Source organism: Monodon monoceros, unplaced genomic scaffold (assembly GCF_005190385.1).
Source record: "Monodon monoceros isolate NGI ecotype Baffin Bay Population unplaced genomic scaffold, NGI_Narwhal_1 Super_Scaffold_5, whole genome shotgun sequence".
In the NCBI taxonomy this organism is placed as follows: Eukaryota; Metazoa; Chordata; class Mammalia; order Artiodactyla; family Monodontidae; genus Monodon; species Monodon monoceros.
Window position 1 is genome coordinate 12,599,275 of NW_021703782.1, and position 27,132 is coordinate 12,626,406.

The 27,132-nt window shown below is 42.8% G+C and overlaps 1 protein-coding gene across 2 annotated transcripts in view; it reads right to left on the reverse strand.

Annotated features, from left to right (window-relative positions):
- DOCK5 (dedicator of cytokinesis 5) overlaps positions 1 to 27,132 on the reverse strand; it is a 215,354-nt gene that overhangs the window by 28,742 nt on the left and 159,480 nt on the right. For both annotated transcript variants that reach the window (XM_029203311.1, XM_029203310.1), the window contains 12 exons: positions 24,201 to 24,295; positions 22,594 to 22,672; positions 21,286 to 21,386; positions 18,867 to 18,925; positions 18,406 to 18,560; positions 17,555 to 17,640; positions 15,141 to 15,300; positions 14,320 to 14,360; positions 13,607 to 13,697; positions 9,500 to 9,619; positions 5,947 to 6,036; positions 3,879 to 3,983 (listed from right to left, as the gene is read on the reverse strand). In XM_029203311.1, the coding sequence (XP_029059144.1) occupies positions 3,879 to 3,983; positions 5,947 to 6,036; positions 9,500 to 9,619; positions 13,607 to 13,697; positions 14,320 to 14,360; positions 15,141 to 15,300; positions 17,555 to 17,640; positions 18,406 to 18,560; positions 18,867 to 18,925; positions 21,286 to 21,386; positions 22,594 to 22,672; positions 24,201 to 24,295 (1,182 nt within the window). The remainder of the gene's footprint in view (positions 1 to 3,878; positions 3,984 to 5,946; positions 6,037 to 9,499; positions 9,620 to 13,606; positions 13,698 to 14,319; positions 14,361 to 15,140; positions 15,301 to 17,554; positions 17,641 to 18,405; positions 18,561 to 18,866; positions 18,926 to 21,285; positions 21,387 to 22,593; positions 22,673 to 24,200; positions 24,296 to 27,132) is intronic.

A 27,132-nucleotide genomic window follows, 5' to 3' on the forward strand; every position in this document is an offset into this window, starting at 1 on the left:
GAGGGGAGGGGAGGGGAGGGGAGCCAGGCACGGAAGTGAAAAGAAGAATAATAAGGCCCAAGTTAGAAAGTACGGAGTGCAGGTAGAAGAAACATCCTTGGATGAGCCGGAATCTGAAAGGCCTGGAAAGGCGGGTCAATGGTCCAAAGGCCTGGAAATTCACTGGAGGTTCTAGAAGGAGAGAGCAATGTGATGAAGGAGGAAGCGTAGTCAACCTAATCTATCCAACTGTAGGGATCCTTGGCAAAACCCTGTGGGGGAAGGAGGAGCTACAGGAACTGCTGTTTGAGTCTTTGGTGTTTGGTAAAGAGCAAAGGGATGGGAGAGTCGGTGAGGATTCTGAGGTAACGGCCTTGGACCAGGAAGAACAGTGATGCCGCTGACAAAAACAGAAGAGACGGAGGCCTGCTTGGGGTCAGGGAAGAGGATATAATTTTATACTTTCTGAGTTTGGGGAAATAGTCCGTAACATGCAAGGGCATTTAGGTTACATAATTCACGTGGATTCTCTACTTTTCAGTACACGCTGACAACACGTAACATCTACAGACGCCTGTACAGTTTATACAGCACTCCCATCTGCTATTCATTTCATTCTCAAACCAGCCCTGCAATGTGGGCCTTATTTCCCTAACTTCAAGGTCAGAAAACCAAGACTTGGTGGTCATGTGATTTGGCCAAAATCAGAGTCACTCAGCAGATGACTTAGACCCCAATTTTTCAGCTTGAAAGTCTAGACTTCTTGTTCTCATGGAACCACTGCTGTCCTCCAGTTCACAACCATTATTCCATGTGACACAACAATCATATGTAACAAGTGTGGTAGCTGTCGATATCTTGTCATGAACGATAGCAAATTTAAGACCAGAACCTACTGCAGACCCTCTACTCTTACTACTCCAGTCTCCCTTGGCCACCTTATCTACAACCAGTGTTAACGACAGGTAAATAACCCAACTTTTATCTCCGGCCTAGAACTTTCCTTTGCGTTCCAGACCCGTAGAGCAAATGTTTGACTCACACTTTTTGGATGTTCCAAATCTACCTCACATTGAGTATGTCTAAAACCAAACAACCTATAAAGACCCCAAAGGGGGCTTCCCTGGTGGTGCAGTGGTTGAGAGTCCGCCTGCCGATGCAGGGGACGCGGGTTCATGCCCCGGTCCGGGAAGATCCCACAGGCCGCGGAGCGGCTGGGCCCGTGAGCCATGGCCGCTGAGCCTGCGCGTCTGGAGCCTGTGCTCCGCAATGGGAGAGGCCGCAGCAGTGAGAGGCCCGCGTACCGCAAAAAAAAAAAAAAAATCCCAAAGGCCCTCTGCAATCTGGTACCCATAGCTCTCTGAGCCCGTTCTCTCCCTGCCCTTTTGTTCATGCATCTCCAGCCTCATGTCTTTTGAACCTGCTGTCCTCACTGTCTGGCCCCCTCTTGAGAGCTGCCTGGCTCACTCCCTCACGTCTTTCAGGGTTTTGCTCAGGTGTCATTTTCTTACCGAAGTCTTTCCTATTCACTCTGTTTAAAATTGCAACTCCATCCCCACCATCTGCCTCTCCATTCACCTTCCCCTGACGCATTTTTCTCTGCGATACTTGCTGAGTGTCTACCCTGTATGAGGCGCTCTTCTAGGCCATCTGACACACTCAGATATTTATCTTAGTATTTATTTATTTGTCTCTCCAAGCCAGAACAGAAGCTCTACAATTTCAGGGATTTGGGTTTGTTTTAAGACTCTGCCCCCTGGCCTATATTATAGCAAGGTCCATAAATATGGTTCTGCAGTAGGTTCTGGTCTTAAATTTGCTATCGTTCATGATAAGATATGGATAAGAGCTCAATAAATATTTATTCAGTGAGTGGATTCATCCTCTCCTCCATGATTCTGCCCTTTCCCAGTGTTGCCATCTTAGTGGATGGCTCCACTGCCCCGCCAATTATGCAGACCAGAGAGCCAGGAATCATTCTTACCACCTCCCACTTGCTCATTGCCATATCCCATCAATCATCAAATACTGTTACTGCATCTCCATCACACTAATCTTTCCCTTCCTCTCTAAAGCCACCTCCCTAGGCCAACCTGTCATCTCTTCCCAGAACATCTGCCATGGTCTCTAGGGGCTTATCTACATGCACGTCCCATCCATTCTCCATACCGAAGCCAGACAACCTTGCCAACACTGAAAAATCTACAATGGCTCCCTCTGCTCTCTGGATGCCAACAAAACACGCTACGTGGCCCCAAAGCCCCGCACGCTCCTCCCACACTTCCTGCCTCATCTTCCCTGCTCACCCCAGCTCCCTCTCCTCCCACAGCACTCGTCTTCCACTCCCAGCCCCTGCCATGCCCTTGCCTGCTGTTTCCTCTGCCTGGAGCGCCTTTTCCTATCCCCTTAACCTTCCTGACTCCCAGTTCACCTTTCAAATCCCAGCTGAAGCAGAAGTTCCCTGGGAAGTCTTTCCTGATTCTTAAAAAATTCAGGTATAATTGACACATAGTAAAAATCTACCCCTTTTAGTGTAAAATTCTGTACGTTTTGACAAACATAACCATGACCACAATTAAGAGACAGCACAGTTTCATCACCACTTAAAATCTCCCCATGTCTCTTTGTAGCCCAACCTTCGCCCCACCGGCTCCACTGACCAGATCCAATGAGCTGCTCTCCATCCCTATGGTAAGTGTTGGCTTGGCCAGAATGTCATATCAATAAAATCACAGAGTACGTAGCCTTTAAGGTCTAACTGCTTTCTTTTACTCAGCACAATACATCTGAGATTCATCCCTGTGGTTTACGTGTATCAGGAGGTTATTCCTTTTTTTCCTGAGTAGTTTTCCACTGCATGGCTGTCCCACACTATGCTGATCCCTTCACCAGCTGAGGGAGATGTGAGCTGTATCCAGTCTTTAGTGATTATAAGTAACAGTGCTATAAACAATCACGTACAATTTTTACATGAACACAGGTTTTAATTTTACTTGGGTAAATACTCCTTGCTTAACCAACTCATGTAGCACAGAATTCCTGTCTTGGTCAGTTTCGATTTCTTATTTGTTTGTGCGATTATTTAATTAACATCTCACCCATTAGGTTGTCAAATCCATGAGAGCAAGGACCACATCTGATTATAATCAGCACTGTATCTCTAATGCCTGGCACACAGTAGGCCCTAAGCAAACAGTTATTGAATGAATGAATAAACTACTTCCTTACTATGCGCTATAAGGAATGTATTTTCCGTTCCACTTTTTTCTTTCTTTTTTAATTAGGGGAAGGAAGATGGATAATATATATTTAAACATAGCTCAGCACTAATAGAGGCTTCTTTTCTGTGGGAGAAAATAAGAGGGCTTTTTTTTGCGGGGGGGGGGGGTTGCTTTTTCGATTGTAAAAATCAGTATTATATTCTAAAAAGTTTTGAGAAACAAGATAAACATGGTCCTTCTCATTATTCCAACAAAACTGTTTTTATTTTTGTGAACCTTCTGCAGTCTTGTCCTGGGGATATTTGTTTTCAAACTAGCTCTAGCTGGAAATAAAATAAACAATTAGATACATCAATCCACACTCTTCTCCCCCACCCCCACCCCCACCCCCACTGGCTGACCCTCAGCAGCAGACCAGCGGAGGGAATGGTTTTGTTTTTCCCTTTTTCATTCCACCTGGGAGAAGTCATTTTACAAAAGAGCTGCCAGAATACCAGAGGCGGCTGGGGGTGAAGAGACCAGCGGCTCAGGAAGTGGTTTCCCTCCCTAACCTCCCACCGTGAGAACAGGGGTCTCCAGCTGCTAAGACGCTAGACCCATCTGGAAAAGAAATGAAGACCTTCCCTCCTGCAGACTGCAGGACTTAATGGCTGGAGAGACCACCCTCAGGCTTCTTACCCGTAGGAAAGAAGGAAAGCCCTGTCCGTAGTAGCCAACAGCAAAGTATTCAGGCTGAGGCCTCATTGCCTTAATGATGTTCTCATAAAATGAGGCTCTTTTTTTCTGGAAAACAAAACAAGACATTCCATAGGGAGGTTACAAGGGCACCGCTGGAAAAAAAGAAAAAAAAGAAGCTCAGACTATTTGCTTTTTTGTTTCCCATGTAACACAGAGAAATGAAAGGTCTTTGTAAAATATCTTTTGGGCCAAAGAATTATCCTTTCCCTGGATCGGTGGTTTTGGACCTGCATCTACGAATGGGCCCGGGAGGGTCTGGGAATCCTTGCAGTTATGTGTAGAAGGACAGATGTGTGTGCATTCACCTCTGGAGGGAGGGACCGTTTAGCTTTCACCAGTTTCTTGAAGTACATTCAGGACCCCTAAAAGGTTAAGAAGCACTTTCTGAGATTCAGATGGGTGGCTGCACTGGAACAGAGACATATGAGGAAAGAAAGAGAGAACTTTCCAGTTCATGCAGGTGGTTTCGATTCAAGGCCTCGGTTCAGCTACAGGTGCCCAGAAGGTGGTGGTGGTGGTCTATTTTTCAAATCTGGTACCACCCTTATTATTGTTTTTCTTGTAATTGAATTTTTTTATTTTATTTTTATACAGCAGGTTCTTATTAGTCATCCATTTTATACATATTAGTGTATACATGTCAATCCCAATCTCCCAATTCATCCCACCACCACCACCACCGCCACTTTCCCCCCTTAGTGTCCATATGTTTGTTCTCTACATCTGTCTCTATTTCTGCTTTGCAAACCGGTTCACCTGTACCATGTATGCGTTAATATACGATATCTGTTTTCCTCTTTCTGACTTACTTCACTCTGTATGACAGTCTCTAGATCCATCCACGTCTCTACAAATGGCCCAATTTCATTCCTTTTTATGGCTAATATTCCATTGTATATACTGGTACCACCCCTATCTTTAATGCTTCCTGTGGGGAGCGGTTTCCCAACCAGGGCATAGAGCGTCAGCCTTAAAGGAAGCAAAATAGGTAGCCAGACCTGGGGGGCTTTGACAGCTGTCCCTCCCACAATGGTTAGCGCCAAGGTGATTACTACACTACCTCAGTGAAGGATTCTATCACAATGTTTTCTTAGAGAGGTAACTTGTTACATTGCTCATGCCTCAGCTCAATTTAGTTTGTGAAATTCATCTGTGACTCTTTGCATGATGGCAGGAGCTGGTACCATACAGGGGCAAATTCTTTTCAAAGTGATCTTGACAACTATCTCCTCCAATTATTACATGACAATGGGTGACCTGACCTTTTGTGACTCCTCCACTGAAAATCACCCAATGTAATATTGTGTTGGCCCCCCCACTGGGCATGGAAAAGGTTATTTTTGTTTCGCTTTACTGTTTTGAAATAGGTGACCTGTGCCAACAGCCAGGTGTAATACACAAGGACGGGATGACTGTAAGAGCAGAGATGTCCGGGGACATTCGGAGCAGGAGGAAGGCAAAACTGGAGAATCAAGATAAAAAACAATAAGAAACAACAGAAAACAAACAAAAAAAACAAACTAAAAACAAAAATTTTTTAAACAAACAAAAAAAAGATTTAAAATTGGAAAATAAACATAAAAAACAGAGCTCAAAGATGAGCAGTTCATTCATTCAGCAGAGCCCTGAGGACGTGGACCACAGGACAAGTAATTCTGATGAACAGATGTCAGAAAACATCTGAAACGTGGAAAGGCTTCCTGGAAGGCAGAGTGAGTGAGAGGGGAAAGGGGTGCGGGGCCTGGGATATGGAGGGTCCACAGAGGAGCAAAAGGCACAGAGGAGAGAGGGCTGTAGACGCGGATCCTGAGCCCCCATCAAAGATAATCTGGACAAATAGCGGTAACAGCTTTTAGACCTCATTTCTCTTCATTTTTATTCTAAGCAAGGTGTACTTTTCCATTGTAAAGAACATCAATTATCTTTTTTAAACTTACAAAAACCATTTTCACAAACACTACGAATAGCACCCCTGCCAGAGGTTCGACGTCTTCTGACCCAGACTCACCAGGAGATCACCCAGGCCCTCGTAGTCGAATACTTTGCTCTCATAATTCTCAGCCAACTCTTTGCTCAGCTTGATTGCCTTCTCCCACATCTTCAGAAAAAGAAAAGGAGGGTTACCAGTGGAGAACAAAGCAGTCATTGATCCAGCTGAAAAAGCCACTGGAGAGTCACTGGGCAATGACTAGGGAGTCAGGTGGGTTGAGTTTCTGCGGACACTCCCAACGTTCCTCACGGCTTTGATCAACTAACCCTGTTTTCTGACATCAAAAATCTACTGTACCTTAGTCGCTTTGCCGGGGGGCATTTTCTGTTAATTCTGTTTGTAAGAACATGAAGAACACCATGTGTCCTCAAACAAAGCAATGCTGAGTTTAAAGGGCAATGACCATTGAAAGTGGAGTGGAACCAGTTCCAAAGACCTAGTCTTTGAGAGCATGAAAGTCTTGCTGGAGGGGAAAGGAAGTTGGTGTGGGCTCTTGTGCTGGTTTTGAGATGTGTGTGTGTGTTCCTTCTGAGTCAGGTTGTTTGGGAGGAGTGGAGGTATGAAAGAAAGTCTGATCGTACTGTTGTGTGGAATTTGGGAAGCTATTTCTCCAAGTTAGGGCACTGATTTCCTACTTCTAACTAAACTATCTACATAGTCAAAGAGAGCTTCAGGAAATGCCTCACAGCATTTATGAACATGTAAATTACAGCCGAAGGCACATATCTGGCATCTGAGGATAGCATCCCAGACTGATGAAACTCTGTTCATTTTGGTATTTCATAAAATGTCTCTTAGCTGGATACTGTTAATAACGCAACATCTGGAAATTTCCTACTTCAGTCTTGTTAACCACATGCTAGGTTCCACTGTTTCTGGCTGCCGAAGGAACGTGTGTACAGTTCACATACAGTTGTAAAAACATTTTAAAATTAAATCTTCCAAGGGCTTCCCTGGTGGCGCAGTGGTTGAGAGTCTGCCTGCCGATGCAGGGGACACGGGTTCGCGCCCCGGTCTGGGAAGATCCCACATGCCGCGGAGCGGCCGGGCCCGTGAGCCATGGCGGCTGAGCCTGTGCGTCCGGAGCCTGTGCTCCGCAGCGGGAGAGGACACAACAGTGAGAGGCCCGCGTACCGCAAATAAATAAATAATTAAATCTTCTAATATCATTTGCCAAATTTGTCCCTTCTGAAATTTCTGGGCCTGGATCATGGAAAACTCTTTGAAATGTGCCACATGGGCCTCAGCTGGGCCTGGTGCAGGAGGCCAGTCAACAGCACCATGGGGCCCAGTTCACTCCTCATTCACCAAATGGTAACTCAATGGAAGAGACAGGAAGACAGCCTAGCACAGAGGTTCTCGAAGTGTGGTCCCTGGTCTCTGGGAGTCCCCAGGATCCTTTCGAGGGGTCCGTGAGGTCAAAACCATCTTCTTAATAATACTAATCTTATTTGCCTTTTTGCAGTGCTCATTCTCCCATGAGTCTACAGTGGAGTTTCCCAGGGGCTATAGGATGTGTAATGTCACAACACATTGGATGTAGAAGTGGATATTCGAATCCTGCTGTTTCTAGGGAGCCAGATGATAAAGAGATTTGCAAAAATGTCAAACAATGCCACTCACATTGCTCACTTTTTGGAAAATATGGTCATTGTTCATAAATAGATATGATTTATATTAACAGGTAATAAGTTTGTTATTGTTAAAAGAACAAGCAAGTAAATATTTAAAAATTTTGTTTTACTTTCGAAGACTAGAAATTAATAGCCATCAATAGACATAATCCATGTGAACAAAAGCTCTTGGGGGTCCTCAGTGATTTTTAAGAGGGTAAAGGGATGCAGAAAGTCTCAGCAAATATATTTGCTCTCTGGGCCTCAAATTCTTCCTCAGTAAAATAGAGATAATAGCTACCTTACAGGGTTATAGGGAGAATTAAATTAGAAAAGCAGCTTGAAAATCACCCAAAACAGTAACTTGGACTAAATCGATGGGTAGCTATTTTATCATGATGATTATTTATTTAATCAACAGGTTCCACTGGTTAAACAGGAGTAGTGGCCGGAAGTGGCAGCCCCTTGAAAAAAGTCAAATCTGGAATCTGTTTTGTTTCAATAGCACACACTTTTTTTCTCCCCCTACCCTTTCTATGCTTTTTTTCAATTTTCAATTTAAAAGTCTTCCAGCTGGACATGCTTTCTGCAGCTAATCACAGATTCCAGGACTTGGTGGCCCAGTTTATATGTTTATTTTACTTTCTCTTCCTCATAGGCATTTAAGTTGCTCCTTACGTACAGCCTAAGGTGTCAGGCAGGCAGCGACCTGGGGATGGGATGTGCCCCAGGTGTTAGCTAACAATCTCTAAAGAATGCACTGAAAAGGATTATACTAGCTCCTGGCCCTTAGCAAAATTTAAAAGGTACAATTAAGGTTACAGAGAGTGAGGCCCTCGGCTGCCCACTGTATTCTCCCTTGGGTTATGTGTCCTCAAGATAACTGATCTCTGTTTATTGTTTTTCTTACCTTAATTAATCTATTCATTTTCTCCCCCATTAGAAATATCAGAATTCAAAGATACACATGGGAATAGTAAAGCGTAAGTTATGAGTCACTGTTGCATAATAAAGAACTCGACTGGTCTTTGTTCTGAGCTCCTGGGAGGCAGCTTCTAAACTCTTGGAATTTCCCCAGTGACAGGAGTGTCATTGTTATTCATGGTGGACCTCTCAGACCACACGGGAGTTGATACTAACAAGGTGACTCACCGTGGACAGGATAGTCTTAGAATGGGGGCTCGCCTCTGCCAGAACCACCAGCCATTTGATTAGAGGGTTGGAGCCTTGAGCTATACAGCATCAGCCAAACCTCCAGCAAGGAGATGGGGGCTGGAGATGGAGTTTATTCATGTGGTTTATGATTCAATCAGTCCAGCCAATACAACGACACCCCAATAAAAACCCTGCACACAGGACTTCCCTGGCGGTCCACTGGTTAGGACTCCACGCTTCCACTGCAAGGGGCGTGGGTTTGATCCCTGGTAGGGGAACTAAGATCCCGCATGCCGTGTGGTGCACCAAAAAAAAAAAACCCCAAAATTAAAAACCCTGCACACACAGCTCAAATGAGCTTCCTGGTTGGCGAACACATCAGTTCACCAGGAGTTTGATGTGTCTGAATCCACAGGGAGAGGACACAGAAGCCACGCACCTGGGACCCTCCTAGACCTTGCCCTGTGTATTTCTTCATCTGGCTGGTTCTGATTTGTATCCTTTATGATAAAACTGTAATCATTAAGAACAGCATTTTACTAAGTTTTGTTGGTTGTTCTAGTATAGTATCAAACCCGAGGCGGGGGAACCATAGGCACTCCCTCCCCAAATTTATAGTCAATTGGTCAGAAATGTGGGTGGCCTGGGGACCCCTGAACTTGCAGCTGGTGTCTGAAGTTTGGGCTGTCTTGTAGGGGTCTCTGCGCTAACTCTGGCTGGTGAAGATCAGAACTGCAGTGTGTAAGTACCGCGGGTCATTTCCTCCTTTGCCTTCACACAAAAACAAACCACCCAACACTCACCTTGCCTTTGTCAAAATACGATATGATTTCTTGATACAGCTTCTCTTTAAGCTCTTGCTGGGTATACACATAGTAAGTGTCCCTCTGAAGCAAATGGGGTACACAGGGCTTGTCAGACCACTGAAAAACACACAAAAGCAACACAAGAGATGGATGCAACACATCTATTCATTTAAAGGAGGTGAATGTAACAAATATTCAGCTGCAAAAATTCACAGAAATATTTGTATATAACTTTGACTCAATCATATTTTTGATGATTTATCAAACACAAAAATTGCACACGCATATACATATACACGCCAGGTTCAAAACAAGTGCATGCCACATGGACACTCAACGCATTCCCATGAAGGTCAGGAATGAGGTGAGGCTGCCAACCATCATGACTGTGGTTGCACTGGTTACCACTCAGTACAGATAAAAGAGAGGAATCGGAAGTATAAAAATGCAAAAAAAGGGGTAAACCTAGCAATGTGAATATACTAAAGGCCACTAAATTATACACTTACAAATGCCTAGGATGGTAAATTTAATTTTATATGTATTTCACCATAATTAAATTAAAAAGCAAAGATATCTAGGGATCAACATAACAAGGAATATTCAAGACTTCTACACAGAAAATGTTAATACACCACAGGAGGGCACAAAAGCAGACTTGAACAAAGGGAAAGTCATACCATGCTTTTGGATAAGAACATGCTATTTTATAAACATGGAAATTCTCCCCTAAATTAATTTTTAAATTTCATGATTCCAAAGTCATGAAAAAATAAACAAAAAGGAATAAGGTGGAAAACTCTGAAAAAGAAGAGGAATGAAGAGAAACTACTAGGTCAAAAAACATACTGATAATGGAAACAGTGTGGTCCTGGTGCATGAACTGACAGAGACCCATGCAGAATATGTAAAATCTAGAAAGAGGTTCCCCCCGACCCTCCATACAGTGATTTAGTACATGATCAAGATGGGATCTCATACCAATGGTGAAAATGTGGACTCTACTTAATAAGCAGCATCCCTACTGAGTAGCTCTATGGGGAACAAGTGGCACCCACACCTCATACCTTATGCCAGGATAGGAGAGCTGAATTTTCTGAGCAGCACAAACGAAAAGACCTACAGTCACTGACACTGTGGTTTCTTTCGGATCATCCCACAGTCAACAAGCCTTCCCCCCTAACCCACATACAATAAGCTTTCTGGTGCCCCAATCTTGAGTATGAACTGTGAATGGCTGCCTTAGGGGAAGTGGTGAAGCAGAGGACTCCAGTTTTTAATTCCAAAGCTTAGAACAATATACATGTATTATTTAGGTATAAAATAAAAGTTAAATTATACGAGAAAATGAATTGTTAGGGAGAAGAATGGAGGCAGGGAGATGTAGTAGGAGGCTAAAAATGATAACTTGGTCCAAGATGGTAGCAATGGAGATAAAGAAAAGTAGATAGGGTGAGGCTATCAAAGAGACATCTGCACCCCCGTGTTCACTGCAGTATTATTCACACTAGCCAAGATACAACCTAAGTGTCCATCAATGGATGAATGAATAAAAAAGTGATATAGGGCTTCCCTGGTGACGCAGTGGTTGAGAGTCCGCCTGCCGATGCAGGGGACACGGGTTCGTGCCCCGGTCCGGGAAGATCCCACATGCTGCGGAGCAGCTGGGCCCGTGAGCCATGGCCGCCAAGCCTGCGTGTCCGGAGCCTGTGCTCCGCAACGGGAGAGGCCACAACAGTGAGAGGCCCGCATACCGCAAAAAAAAAAAAAAAAAATGTGGCATATACATACAATGGAATATTATTCAGCCATGAGAAAGAAAGAAATCCTGCCATCTGCAACACCACGGATGGATCTTAAGGGCATTATTCAAAGTGAAGTAAGTTAGAAGAGAAAGACAAACACTGTACGATCTCACTTATATGTGGCATCTGAAAAATAAGGGCTTGTAAAAACAGAGAGTAGAAGGGTGGTTACCAGGGGCTGCAGGGTGGGGAAATAGGAGGAAGATTGTTTAAGGGTATAAACCTGAAACTAGTAGATAAATAAGCCCTGGAGGACTTCCCTGGTGGTGCAGTGGTTAAGAATCTGCCTGCCAATTCAGGGCATACGGGTTCGAGCCCTGGTCCGGGAAGATCCCACATGCCGCGGAACAACTAAGCCTGTGAGCCACAACTACTGGGCCTGCGCTCTAGAGCCCACGAGCCACAACTACTGAGCTTGCGTGCCACAGCTACTGAAGCCCGCGCACCTAGAGCCTGTGCTCCGCAACAGAAGCCCCCGCTCACCACAACTAGAGAAAGCCCTCGCGCAGCAACAAAGACCCAATGCAGCCAAAAATAAATAAATAAATATTTTAAATAAATAAATAAGCCCTGGAGATCTAATGTTATAGCACAAACTTTCCCAATTAAAAAAAAGAAAGAAAGAAAAGTGGATGGGGTGAGGGAGGGCTTTGGACAGAGGGTCCACGATTCTTGTTTGTGCAGAATGTGGGAGGGGTGAGTAAAAGATGATGACGAACAGTATCTTTCATTAGATGTCAGTGCCCTTCAGTAAAATGGGGAGAAAGGAGAGGAAGGGACGGACCCAGGAGGACAGTGGAGGGAACAGCTTCTGTTACTGTCACGCTAAGTTTGAGTTGTCTGTTAGTCATTCAGAGATTGACGTTGACAGAACAGTAAGTTGGAGGAGTCGTCAGAGCTGGAAATAATTATTTGGGATTGATGATGCAGAGTTGTATTTATATCCGTGGCACAATATAATTTCCTCAGTGAGACAGTATAAATAGGATAGTACTTCTACAGTTCCATATTTACTTACAGCTCACTTCTCTACAGCTTTACACATACTGATTGACGTGTGTTTTGTTTTTTCTTTTTTTAAATAAATAAATATTTATGTAATTTTAATTAATTTAATTAATATTTAATTATTTAACTTAATTAATAACGGCTGCATTCGGTCTTCATTTCTGCACGGGCTTTCTCTAGTTGTGGCGAGCGGGTGCTACTCTTCGTTGAGGTACGCAGGCTTCTCAGTGTGGTGGCTTCTCTTGTTGCAGAGTACGCGCTCTAGGCTCACTCGTGGGCTTCAGGAGTTGCAGCATGCAAGTTCAGTAGTTGTGGCTCACGGGCTCTAGAGCGCAGGCTCAGTAGTTGTGGCACACGGGCTTAGTTTTTCCGCGGCATGTGGGATCTTCCTTGACCAGGGCTCGAACCCGTGTCCCCTGCGCTGGTGCATTTTTAACCACTGCACCACCAGGGAAGTCCCTGGTTTTTCAATTAGAGTGTCAGTATTAGCAGCCTGTAAGTTGTGCTCTGCTTCCTCAGGATTTTTAAATAAATGATATGCACCCATATGTTCAAAGCAGCACTATTTACAACAGCCAAGACATGGAAACAACCTAAATGTCCATTGACAGGTGAGTGAATAAAGAAGATGTGGGACATATATAGTGGAATATTACTCAGCCATAAAAAAGAATGAAATAATGCCATTTGCAGCAACATGGATGGACCTAGAGGTGATCATACTAAGTAAAGTAAGTCAGGAAGAGAAAGACAAATACCATATGACATCACTTACATGTGGAATCTAAAATACGACACAAATGAACATATCTACAAAACAGAAACAGACTCACACAGAGAGAACAGACTTGTGGTTGCCAATGGGAAGAGGGAGGGGGGGATGGATGGATTGGGACTTTGGGATTAGAATGGATAAACAACAAGGTCCTACTGTAGAGCGCAGGGAGCTATATTTAATATACTGTGGCAAACCATAATGGAAAATATGAAAAAGAATGTATATATATGCACAACTGAATCACTTTGCTGTACAGCAGAAATTAACACAACACTACCAGTCAACTATACTTCAATAAAATAAATTTAAAAGTAAGTAAGTAAATAAGTAAATAAATAATAATGGAAAATTTCCCCACCTTGGTCTAAAAACTAGCTGTGCCTATTTAGAAGGTATAAAAACATTCTTGGATAAAAGGGTCCTCCTTGAGTAGGGAACTTTCCCATCAAAAGCATACAGGATGCGGTCCCAAAGGGCTGGACGGCTGACATACCGCATACCTGATCCACTTACCTGCAGGAGCTCAGCATGCAGGAGGAGTGTGTAGGCAGCTTCGGTGTAGTTCTCACAGTCCCGGTGCAAATCCCGCAGCTTGTACAAGTATCTGGTCAGAATGGGAGAAAGGAGGCATTCTGCTGCCAAGGAGTTGATGGGACATTTGGCTCATGCCACAGCCAGGCGGCGGGAATAGTTACTTCCTGTTCCTTAAGTCTTTGTGCTGCTTCCTGCCTGTGTGTCTTTCCTACTCTACCTGTGCTACTCTGTACTCTTCGTTTAAGGCAGTGATGTTTAAAAAAATTTTTTAACGTCACAGACCCCTTTGGGAAGCTCATGAGAGCTAAGGAGTGTTTCCCCAGGAAAATGCACATCGTTTACATCCAAGTTGGTTTCACGTTCACGGCTTCCTGCACGTCGGGCTAACAGTCCTTGTCAGAGGGTGAATTTCACGTCTTTCCTGTGCTGTTTTCCCTGGTCACCTGGCCACAGCCCTCTATCCTTTCCTGGAACCCCGACACGATCCTCCCTCTACACTTCCTCGTATTGTACTTACTTGCATATCTGTCTAAAGCGTTTACCCTTTTAGGAAGAAGGGAGCATATCACATACTTTCTGGTGTCTCTCGAAGCAGCAAGCACGGTGTTGGGGCTTATTGTTTTCATTTATTGGAGAAATAAATCATAAAGCCCTGACATAAACAGCAAAAGCAAAAACTTCTTTCAGCTTACCTTATGTAGATGTCCTCTCTCTTCTTTTCTTTGTAAAAATTCTACAAAAAAAGTCACAAAATACCAACACAAAGCCATTATCGATGAGCTTGCCACAAAAATGGACAAACCACTACTTGCACTTTTCAAGTGTCACTTTTCCAAAGACTTTCTTCTTTCCCTTTAACGAACACCCCCAACAAAATAAGGAAGTGACAATTTATAAAGCAGAAAAGTTGAATTCTTTTAGGACCATGCTTCTGGGAAATGTGAGGGAACCTTCTAGGTGAATAGACAGGTGGGTCATACCCAATTCACCTGATATTCTGTTTTCTCAGGGAATCAGAGGTGGTAGGTTCTTGATTTATATGAAGAGGAGTGTATGGCAGCCTAAACCTCTGAGGTCTGTGTTGCCAGTTACAACTGTCTAAGGAAAGGCAAGACCACAGGGTTCCATCACCTAGAGGATTTCATGGACTAATTCTCTACTCATGGTATATTGTTTTTAATGCATTTTCGTCTGTGTCGAATAATCCCAACAATAAAGCAACCACATAAAAGCAAGACAGAGAAACAGGCTGAGGATGGCCTTCGGTAAGAGAGTTGAGTCAAGAGCTTATGTTGCATTTTCTATCCCTGTTTCCACATTTATCCTCTGAGGCAGCTGGCATCTGTGAGTTCAAAGTTGAGTTGGCCATTCCAATTAGACTCAGCAGGACACGGACTCTGGAAAGGTGGTCCCAGGGGACCTTTGTCTCTGCCGGATCTACTTAGAGCTGCGCTATGGGGTGCAGGGGCGGCCGGGCACTGCCCTCTCGCCATCCCAGGGGCGTGGCACGTACCAGCACGTTAACGGTGCAGCTCATGCGGTTTTCCTTGCTCTCGTCATGCATGATAATGGTTCTGTAGTCCAAGAGATTCTCTAAGAGGCTGCTGACCAGGAGCGCGAATACTTCTCCGGAGCTGGAGAGGTATTTATGTTTCCGGCAATGTTCTAGAAGCCTGTGGGGCAGAGATAGAGACAAATGACCATGTCCCACACGGCGACTCCAGCACCGCCTACGAGCGCTGTCCATGGTCCTGGCAGCAGGTGGCGCCAGACTAGGACACATACACCTTCCTTGTAACTCCAGTCTATGCTAGCCTGGCTCCTGCACTTACAAGGCTCCTCGCTGTTACTCAAGTTCTACGTTTTCTTTAGGTCTGTAGCTCAAGCCCTATCATCACTGAGGATCCTAGCCCACTATGCCCTTCTTTGAATTTCTATTTGTATTTGTTTTTGTCTTCTGTCAATACCACAGAAATGAGAACCTTTGCCCAAAAGGTTTGTGTGTGCTATCTGATCTCTCTACTTATTTGAAAGGACCATCTTTTCTCTGTCTTTATTCTCCCTAAGGCCTAGCACTTCAGGGCATCCTGAGGGAACTCTGGAGAATCTTGGACTGATGCCCAGCCTAGAGGAACCTAGGAACCTACTACACTGCTAGACATGTGGCTCTTTGGATAAAAGTGGGAGACGCAAGAGAGAGGAGATATGGGGATATTATGTATATGTATAGCTGATTCACTTTGTTATAAAGCAGAAACTAACACACCATTGTAAAGCAATTATACTCCAATAAAGATGTTAAAAAAATGTTATTTTCAGGAAAAAATGCTCACTTGTAAATAGGTAGATGGAGGTTAAACTTTTGGTCTAAATCCTCTCCCTCTGGACCCAAATAGAGCAAAGCTTCTATAGGAGCTTCTCAGGTTAGACAATTAGAAGAAAACTTTGGGAACAGGAGAAAAAATGGGTTCAAAGCATTAGTCCAGACTCTAGAATTATTCTTGAGCACTGGAAATTTGCGCAGTCATAATTTTCTGCATTCGTGATCTAAGAAGAATGAAGGAAAAATTAGATCTGTATGTGAAAAGTCAACTGTAGGCTTTTTTTTAAAGTGTAGTTTTATTATCACTTGTAAATGTGTGTGTTTGTATGTGTGTGTAACACCTGCACTTAATTCCCGTATGAGATCAGAACTGCAGAAGTGATAAATTGAAAGGTCTGAATCTCAAACAGGCAGACCAAATGGATATGGGATGAAAAGATCAACAAACGATCTTATCATCCATTACAAACAAAATAAGACGGATTTCTAGCTCTTTAAAATATAGACGAGTCATCAGTTCCATTTCTGAGTACCCCGTGTGCTGGTTCCTTAAAAAAATCTTCGAAAAATGAATAACAGAGTTGGGAGTGTCCCCGTCCTCAGCTCAGTCTAGTGCCCACCACGTCCATGAAGCAGGTAAATCCCAGAAAGACTTAGGCACGTACCCAATCAACAGGTGACAGAGGTGGCCAATACCATAAAAGTTCAGAGAACATAAGAAGTGAACAGTCTAGGGTAGTTACAACCCAGGATGCTGGGAAGATCTGCAGATAATAACAGTAATGAACACCAGAGCAGCCAACATTTGTCCAGCATAAGCTCTGTGACAGACACTGTGTTCATGCATCATCTCATTTAATCCTCACCAAAATACAGATCTTATCATTGGAGATGACCAGAAAAAAAAAAGAGGCATTGTATAGGTTAGAGCGTCTGTCCAAATCAAAATCCTAGTATGTGGAGAAAGCGGGATTTGAAGCACAATCTCTCTCTCCAACATCTAAGTGTTTTTAACCACTCTTGTTATACTGTCATTCCATACATGCAAAGGAGAGTAAGAGGGACAGAGGGTGACAGGCAAAGGGAACAGTGGGATAATGTGAGCACAGGGAGGGAATGAATGTGTTGGCTTGGGGTGTGCGGAGGGCAGTGAAAAGGGCTGGAGCTGTACCTGGTGTTCTCAGACATCCTTCACAGGGCATAAGGTATTCTTAAATGTAAAGTGGACCTTGAAATGTTTTCCCCTTCTCCTTTAAATTATCGCTTCGAAGCCATAATTAGAGGTGCTAGCACTTTTGTTAAAATTCAGCATTTCAAACACTGGGCAAAATGCCACTACTCTGTCCATCTCCCTCTCAATCTGCTCTGTTCTCGAGGGCCGGGCTGGCCAGGAAAACATGAACATTTGACTCACAGCAGATAAACAAATGTCAGCAGTGGATGGTGTAAACTCCATGAACCCCCCCACCCCCCGAGAACCATTCATGGTGGTGACCCCAGGGATGCTGAGACTACTCGACTGGTCTGTAAGGGCAGCAGAAGCCTGTTTTTCTCCATCACTAAATGATGCCATCAACGTGAGATTTTGTTTCTGAAATACTCACAGTTTTTCCAGAAGGACCTTGTATTGTTCATCTCCTCTTCCCCCTTCCACCTCTTGGTCCAGCTTCGTGATCAACTCGTTCTCAAACTGAAAGCAGAGGCAGAATTTCCAGGAGAATGCCACATTCTCAGAAGAGGACACGAAAGATATCCAGCCAACTTTTCTAGATTTGACCCAACCCCTTTACTGAATTGTAAACTAATTCCAACATACATAGAGGAAGACCCCACTTCACATCATCCATTAATATCAAAACTTTCTAAAGCAGCCTTGTGCTACTCTGTCCTTTGCTTTATATTTACGGGAAAAAATTACCCCAAACATTATTATCTAATCACAACTATGCATACAAAAATAGCTGAATGATTCTAATTTTCCATTTTATTTTTGGTTCCTGTCGAAGTCTTGACAATGGGATTGCTTTTGCAGAGCTTCATAGCTGCAAAATCTTCCATTCAATACTAATATACTGTATAGATAAGGAAATTGAAGCATAGGAAAAATATATCAGGCAGACTAAGGTCTCAAAGCTAAAGACCCCTGCACCATTCCCTCAATCCACTGCAATATTTGTAAGAGATAGGACTAAACTGCATGAAGTCAAATTTTAATTATCCAGAGATAAGAGTGCTTCTTTAGGAAACACACGCAGCAGAAAAGGCTGCTCCTAGAGCCTTGGTTGGAATATCTGATCCTATGACTAATTGCTTTACAAAATAAAATGCAAAAAAAGAAGTTTTTAGATCACCTTTGATTTGTTTTATTCAGGCTACTGCTTCTCTATATAGAAAGAAACTAAATGAGAGTTGACTCTACGTGCATTAGTAAGATGACAGGTCCACCACTCCTTACCATATGGAAATTGCCATTTCCACTGAAATTGAACTCACACTGCATCATATCAAAGAAAATGGGGATGGTGGCTTTCCGGAGCTCTACTTCGGGGGTCAGTGTGACCTCCAGAATGGGACCCACCATGGATGGGATGAATTTGATTTTGTGGGGACCTGAAATGAAAGTAAGTGAGGACATGAAAAAAAATAATTTCACTGGAAGTAAAGTGCTACAATCTTCCTCCACAGGGCCCATAAGAAAAGAAAAAGTTTATGTGGGTAAATCAATTCAGAAGTGAGTGACTAAATATTGTTTTCTGATAACATGTGATGTCGTAAGAGACCGACAAGTCAACTTGCACTTCCAGACACACAGAGAAATCAATCTCAGGATTCTTGGAATTAAAATGGAAAAGAATTCATCGTGGGATGCGTGTCGCCCAGGAGTGGTGTGTGGGCCTGTTTGGGTTATACACTCACCCAGGTTATACCACATGTCCCGGATCCTAAAGCCGATTTCCTTTCTCATGTCCCCGTATCTAGGAAGGAGATCATAAACCAGGAGAAAGATGTGCAGTGGAAACGAGAACACATAATACAATGACGAGGGAAGTAAAAGAGCCTGTGTTCCTCTAGGTCACAATTAAGCTAGGTCTCGAGGCAAAATCACATTAAGAGATGTGGTCGAGGGATTTCCCTGGTGGTCCAGGGGTTAAGGCTTGTGCTTCCACTGCAGGGGGTGAGGGTTCGATCCTTGGTCAGGGAACTAAGATCCCACAAGGAGACGTGGTCGATACCTAAAAAAGCCCCCAAGAACTGAGCCACATAGAGGTGGGGGGACTTTCACAGCAAGAGGAAGACCAAAGTAAGTGTCAAAAACTCACTGAGAAAATGAGATTAACAAACTTTATTGAAGAGGGAAGAGTGAGAGACACTCTGGTTGCTCTTAAGCAAACCAATAAAATAAAACACAACAAACACTAAAGAAAAGGAAGATGAATGAGGGATGACTTACACAGTAATGTGGCTGGCCTTTATATACTTATATTTGAGTAACCCTTAGCCACACCAGGACGCTCTTCAAAGCACTCACATTGGGAATCTCTAGACATACATTTCTCAGTGGGGGTGACAGTATCCCTAAAGGGGTGAAAATTGGTCCATGGGGGCAAAAAAAAAACTTCCTGTTTTTATGTATAAAGTACAGATATACATTTAGTACATAAACTGATATATGGTGTATCTGTGGTATTAATATTTCATGGGGGGTGTGATTAGAAAAACATTTTCTAAAAAGGTTCCTTACAGGAGTTGACAATAGAGGAAAAAAGAGTAGAGAAGCATTGATCTAGACAGTGGTTCTTGGGCGGAGGTGAATCAGAGTCACCTGAAAATCTCTTAAAGAATACATATGCCTAGGGCTGCCCCACACCATATACCATATCAGAGGCTAGAGGCTTAGAAAATAGAAATAGGGTGGGTCAAAAGTAGATGCTGTAAATGTTCCCAAGGAGTTAGAATATGGACTTATGACCTACCCTGCCAGCACGGTTCTATGTTTTCTACCTATGATATTATTGCACCAAACATCCTTTTTTCAAATTCTTGCTTTGGAAGTGTCTTCAGAAGCCAGTATAAAAATCATATTGAAAAATTTTTCTTACTATTCCTATTTAACAAAGGTACCTAAGCTAATTTTATTATTATTATATAAGCATATGTGGTCCATGTCCGGCACATAATAGATAATAAATGATAACTATTCTTATTGCTTATTAATATTACTGTTGATGCTTTTACTAAAAATCAGAGAAGTCTTGAAAAGAAATTCATTCACATTCCTATAAGCTTAATATAAATGTTTTTATTTCCTAAGGTTTATCTTTGCCCATAGGCATATATATTTTTACATGGATTGTACTTAACAGTCACACTTTCCTTTGACCAAAACCAGAATCATTAATCTTAACTAGCCACTTTATTTATCAGACTTGGTGTCAACTCATTTCACTTATGGTCATTTAACCAAAATCAAATACATCCTTGAATGAAGTTATGTCATCTACAGTATTCTAGAGAATAAGATTAAGGTGTCCATCTTAAAAATCAAATCTCTCTTGATACCCACCCCACAAGGAAATCTACAAAACAGGTTTTACTTTTATCTTTGAAAGTGCAATCACTAAATCTCAATCACTTAGCCATCAATCTTAGTATTTTAGGAAGGAGCTAGAGGGATGCTAAATAATTTGCCTAGAGTCCCAGACATGCTAGCAGAGGAACAGAACTAAAATTCACAGCTTTTAAATGATAAATTTCTCAAGTTCTATTTAATTACACAGCCTTTGAGGTCCCAGGCTCTCAATGAACTTCGAAACAGACTTGAGCTGAAAGCAATGAAAGTCTTCCCTAAATCTCTCATCACTCTTGCACACAGGTCCATTTTGAATTCTGAGCCAGGAATCTGGAGGGTGTTTTTAGGTGATGTGTTACTCTTGGCTCCTCTGCTGAAGTGACTGAAACTGGGAGGTAGACCAATGGTGCCAAAGGAGTCTGCTCTGTGAAGCATGAGACAGAGAGGCACTATGCCTGCCATTTGGACAAGCTGCCAGCAGATGGCAGCTGTTCCCGGTGATGGGAGGACTGGCTGGCTTCAGTGTCTCTTTATGTAGAGATTCTATAAAAGAATGTGATGGTTGATTTGAAAATGAATGGGCCCCTGAGAAGAGATGTGAATCTGGGGAAATCTGAGGTCTATTAAATGATTATTTTAAGACCTATCTCACTAACAACACAGGTAGCCACTGAACAGTAATTTCTGTGATGCCAAAACTCCTGCTCCAATTAGAAATGGAAGAATCACCTTCCCAATCGTAAGCAAGTTCAAGAGGACACTCACTTTTTTACAATTTTGTTGCGCTTGGCTTGTGAGAAGGTTTCAAGCTGAAGGGACTCGTGGGTGAGAAAAGCGACTGCCAAATGGAAGTAATTGTTCCACAGCTGTTCAAAATTCATGATGTGGGTGAAAAGAAACAGAAAATAACATTAATGTGGGTCATAATAAAACAGTGCCACATGGTACAAATGCACTCGCCAGAAATTAACGGGAAAAAAATCCAAAATAAAATCCACAGGACTTCCTTTTCTCTCCTGTGTTTCAATTATTCATCCCTGAAAGTTTTAATGCTTTATTAATATCAAGCTTTTAAAAATAACCCAAACTATTATATTTGTCTTTACTCCTGGGATAAAGGAAAACTGTTGCCAAGAAGCGTACCTATTTATAGTAAGTAGTTGGGCAATACTTATCAAAAGCCCTGACAATCTGCCGAATTTCTGACTAGTAAATACTTTAGGCCTTTATCCTCGTAACATATTTACGGGTATTTAAAAAAATATTTAAAACAAGGAAGGCCCTCACACTGCTATTGAACATAATAACAGAAAATGGAAACAATCTAGATGCTCATAAGAAGAATTCAGTTAAATAAACCATGGTCCAGCCATACAATGCACTGTATTTCAGCCATTAAAAATACTGTGAAAATATTTATTATCATCGAAAAGATCACAGAAAAAGTAAATAAAGTAGATTAACAGGTTACCAAAGAACTGTACAGCTTGATTCCATTTTGGCATAGGTACTTATGTGTGTGTGTGTATAAATACACACACGTATATAACCATTTTGATATATATACACACACACATATAAAAACATATGTATATACACACATAAACATGTATATGTATATGCAATATGTACACATAATCTCCTCTGCTTATGACACTCTACTTCCAAAGTTCCATAGATACAAACGCAGGCCGTATCACAGCAAAAGCACATCACCAACAAAATGTACCCTGTAACGGAAGCAGGACCTTGTCTGCCTTCACCAGGGCCTAGAATAGTGCCCTGTACATATTAACTCTCTAAATTTGTTGGATGAATGAATGAAGGAAGATGGAGTTAGTGATCACCAGTTTTGCTATCACTTTGGATTTTCAAACAGGTGCTTATACAAACTGCTCTTTGGACACTAAACCGTTTGTAGGTAGAGGAATACCTGCGTGCCTACCTGCAAGCAGGTGTGTTTGTGTGTATTTGTGTTATGATAAAAAGTCTGAGGCGATGTTTTCCAAAATGAAACGGTTCTCTTGCTTTGGCTGAGAATTCAAGGAACTCCTAGGTGAGTCGCACGCTTACCTGAAGTTCAAAGCTTGCCTGATCCATGAAGAATCTTGTGAGAACCTCAGCAAACTGATTTATGGCACGGAGGAAAACCCTAGGGGAGGAAAAACACACTGGATAAAGAAGGCAACTTCATGCTCCTTGAAACATTTTCCATCTATGTTAAAAGCCAAAGCAAATCAAACCTGGACTTGGCAATCTAAGACCTTTAGATCTATCAAGGTCCTTAGAGACCAACTACAGCACATTCTACAGAGAAGGTCACTGAAGATCAGTTTCTTGAACTGACTACTAGCACAGCTCACGGCTGCATCACAATTTAGCCAGTTCAGGTACAGCTCAGAGGACAAGCCAGGGCTCCTGAGCCTCAGACCAAGGCTCCTTTTGCTCCATCGTGATGCTTACGTTTTAAAGTCTAGGATTTCGGATGCAATTGTTTCTCTAATCTGTACATAGTTGGGAAGTGTTTTTCTAATCAGGTATCAGGACCACCGAGAGTTAACAAAAATGCTTATCATAATGATTTACTTTATTTAGCTCTTTAAAAATCCTGAATCTCGGGGCTTCCCTGGTGGCACAGTGGTTTAGAGTCCGCCTGCCGATGCAGGGGACACGGGTTCGTGCCCTGGTCCGGGAAGATCCCACATGCCGCGGAGCGGCTGGGCCCGTGAGCCATGGCCGCTGAGCCTTCGCGTCCGGATTCTGTGATCCGCAACGGGAGAGGCCGCAACAGTGAGAGGCCCGCATACCGCAAAAAAAAAAAAAAAAAAAATCCTGACTCTCTTTTAGTATCTGTATTCAGTCCATTTCACTTTCATTCAACAAGTCTTTGTTGAGGATCAGCAACTGCAAAGCACTGGCTTAGGTTCTGCCTTGAAAGAATGGTTCCTGGTCTTAAGAAATCTACAACTTGGTGGAGATCATTTGCAACCTGTAAATCGAACCATGACCCAACAAAGAATATGGAAAATTCTAGGAGGGGGTATCAAAGAGGTATGTGGAAATCAAAAGAAGAGAAGATGACATCCAGATCAGAACGGCTTCCTTTTGAGATGGCATTTGAGAAGGACCTGAAGGAATGGGAGGCATGTTGATGGCCAGAGACAATGGGGCAGACACTGCAGGTAGAAGCAGCAGCGTGAGCGGAGGCACAGAACATGTTCAGGGTCAGGGTCAGGGTCAGGGTCAGGGTCAGGGTCAGGGTTAGGAGGGAAGAGGCCAGTTTGATTGGAGGGCAAGTTGTATATAGAGGCAAACAGTGGAAGACAAGGCTAGAAAAGCAGGGTGGGCCGGGATGCAGAGGCCTTGAATGTCAGGATGATGAAGGCCATATGGAGACACTGAAAGATACCTTGCAGAGCTGATGCTGACAATCAACATGAAAACAATGAGGAGGTTATAGCAGAAAGAAGAGAGTAGAGAGCCCAAGTCGGAGTGACCACAGTAGCCTGCCTGGAATCAAGAACAGAAGCATGTAAACCAGGACCACGAAAGCGGGAGGAACCTTACTTTACAGATGGTGGGCTTGAAGCAAAGAGATTTAACATGCTTCACAAGGGTCAAAACCTAGTTTCCGGACCCAAGTTTTCAAACGCCTCCGGCCCTGCGATGGTCGGTCTCACCTGCTCTGTGTCATATTCATGACCATCCAGTCTTTGGCGTAGACGTTCTTTCCAATTAGATCCTTAAACATGATAAAAGTTTCCATGAGGAAGTCCTGCAGAAAACAAAGGAGGAATGGTTGGGGGAAAACTGGGTTACACTTCATAAGCCTTTCCTCCAGCACACTGACGTAAAGGAAGGAACACGATGGCCCAGGTCCCATAACGGTCTGTCTTTTGAGTAAGGTTTATAGGGATACCAGAGTATTTTTTTTTGACTTTCTTTTATATTGGAGTATAGTTGATTTACAATGTTGTGTTAGTTTCAGGTGTACAGCAAAGTGATTCAGTTATACATATACATGCATCTATTCTCTTTCAAATTCTTCTCCCATTTAGGTTATTACGGAATATTGAGCAGAGTTCCCTGTGCTGTACAGTAGTTTCTTGTTGGTCGTCTATTTTAAACATAGCAGTGTGTATGCAACAGAGCATTCTTACAGGTATCCTATGATTTGATGTTTACATCATGTAATCTGATAAGGAAGAGAAGGATTAAAAAATTGTCTGTATTTTATAAATGATAAAACTGAGACTGTTGAAAAATGAAACGACTGGCTTAAGGCCATAGAAACCAAGAAGCTGGAGATCTAGGAAGAGACCTTGGGATTCTGAATCCCAAGTTCAGAGCCATAATATCTTCAGTCCTTGGCCGCCAATGTTGTCTGAATGGATCTACTGTACTTCAAATGAATTCACCAACAATTGTGAGAAAACTGATACCTGTTTTGTTTTTTTTTAACTTTTTGGTGTCTTTTAAAAACTGAGTTACAATTAACATACTAACATATTATATTAGTTAATTAATATTAACATAATATTATGTTAGTTTCAGGTGTACAACATAGTGATTTGATGGTTTTATACATTAGGAAATGATCACCACAATAAACCCAGTTACCATCTGTCTTTATACAAAGTTGTTACAACATTGCTGACTGGATTCCCTATGTGTACATTACATCCTGGGACTTATTTACTTTACAGCTGGAAGTTAGGATCTCTTAATCCCCTTCACCTCTTTCATCCATCTCTCTACCCTCCTTCCCTCTAGCAACCACCAGTTTGTTCTCTGTATCTGAGTCTGAGAAAACTGATACTTCTAATAACTCTGAGTCCAATTCTCCCTTATTATTATTAGAACAGAACAAAAATGCTATAAATAAGAAGCAGAGTCATGATTCTTCCTCTTCCAGGAACGTTACCATGCGTAGCCTGGGGGGAGGGTCCTAAATGGTCCTTAAAAAGAGATTATAGCAGTGGACCATCATGTCTGTAAAACCTAATAACAAAAGCCCAGTACTGAAAAAAAACAGCTATTCTACTCGAAAGAGGGCTAAGAGGAAAAAGGAACTCAGAACAATCGGGCTAAAAAATCAAAGCTAAAAAGTTTGGGAAGCTTTTTAATTTATTAGTTAGTTAAATTTAGACATTTTCCGCTCAGATTCCTGAAATGAAAATCCAGTCCAATTTCTCTGGCACTAAACCGTGCAGTTCTAGCTCATGAATGGCATCATATACAGAAAGAACACAGGGCTTGGGAGGCAGGGGGCCTGGGTTCTACTTCTAACAATATTCCTCTGAGACCCCGGTCCTGTTGGCTAACCAGTACACTTCGGATGCCAAACAGCATAGGAATGGGAGCAATTTCAGCTCTCAAGTCTGTGTTACTTCCTTCTGGTTCAATGGAGAGTCAAACTTCTCTACCCTCCATTCTGAAATCAGACATAGTTCACAAGTTTTTCAGTTTTTCATCATCCATTTTAAGTGCATCCATTACTTATTAACTATTCTATTAACTTTTTTCCTCAAGTCAACAGGAGTTGATGGTTTGTGAAACAAGGATGTAGATGCCGGTTATCTATTCTGATGCCAACTCCATATTCAACTCTAGTGCTCTCAGTGAACTGTAAACAGTGATGACATAATAAAGGCAGTTCACAGATAACCCCAGGACTCACTTTATCTACCACTTCCCAAAGTCTTTCAAGTGATTTCTTCAGAAGCAGCAGGAGCGAGAGAAAGGACAGTCCACTGGAGGTCAAAGGGCTTAGCCGTACCCTGCGGTTCTGCCACTGATGGCTACTGTTCCCTTGGGGACAATAATCCTCTTTTAATTAGATGATGCAGGGCTTCCCTGGTGGCACAGTGGTTGAGAGTCCGCCTGCCGATGCAGGGGATGCGGGTTCGTGCCCCGGTCCGGGAAAATCCCACATACCGCGGAGCGGCTGGGCCCGTGAGCCATGGCCGCTGAGCCTGCGCGTCCGGAGCCTGCGCTCCGCAACGGGAGAGGCCGCAACAGTGAGAGGCCCGCGTACCGGGAAAAAAAAAAAAATGATGATGCTGGGGAAGAGCTCACCACTAAATCTGGCTTGGTTTTTTTTTTCTTCTTTTTGCTTACTTAAAGGAGCCAAATTGTCAAGAGTTTGAATTTAGTATAACTTTCTTTATTCTTCCTGCTTTCAGAAGGGAATCTGAGAAAAAGTCACTAAACTATTTTTATATTAATTTTATCTTACATAATAATAATATACTATTATATATGTAATGATAATGTAATATCATTATCATTATTATAAGTAGTTGGTTCTCATAGCTAGTAACACACGCCAGGAACAAAGTGAGGCATTTTCCACATGTCCACTCATCAATACTCACATTAACTACCTCCTGCCCCCAGGTAGGTACCAACCTACAGAGGAGGAATTGAGGTTTAGCGAGGTTAGACAGCTTGCCCAAAATTTCAGAGGGAAGCAGAATAGTCAGAATTCAAACCCAGATCCGGGTGTTCTAAAGCCTGTGTTCTTAAACCCACTACGGAGGAGAATCACTGCTACCCTCGGCTTCCACCTCTCCCCACCTCTCCCCACCTCTCCCCACCTCTCCCCACCTC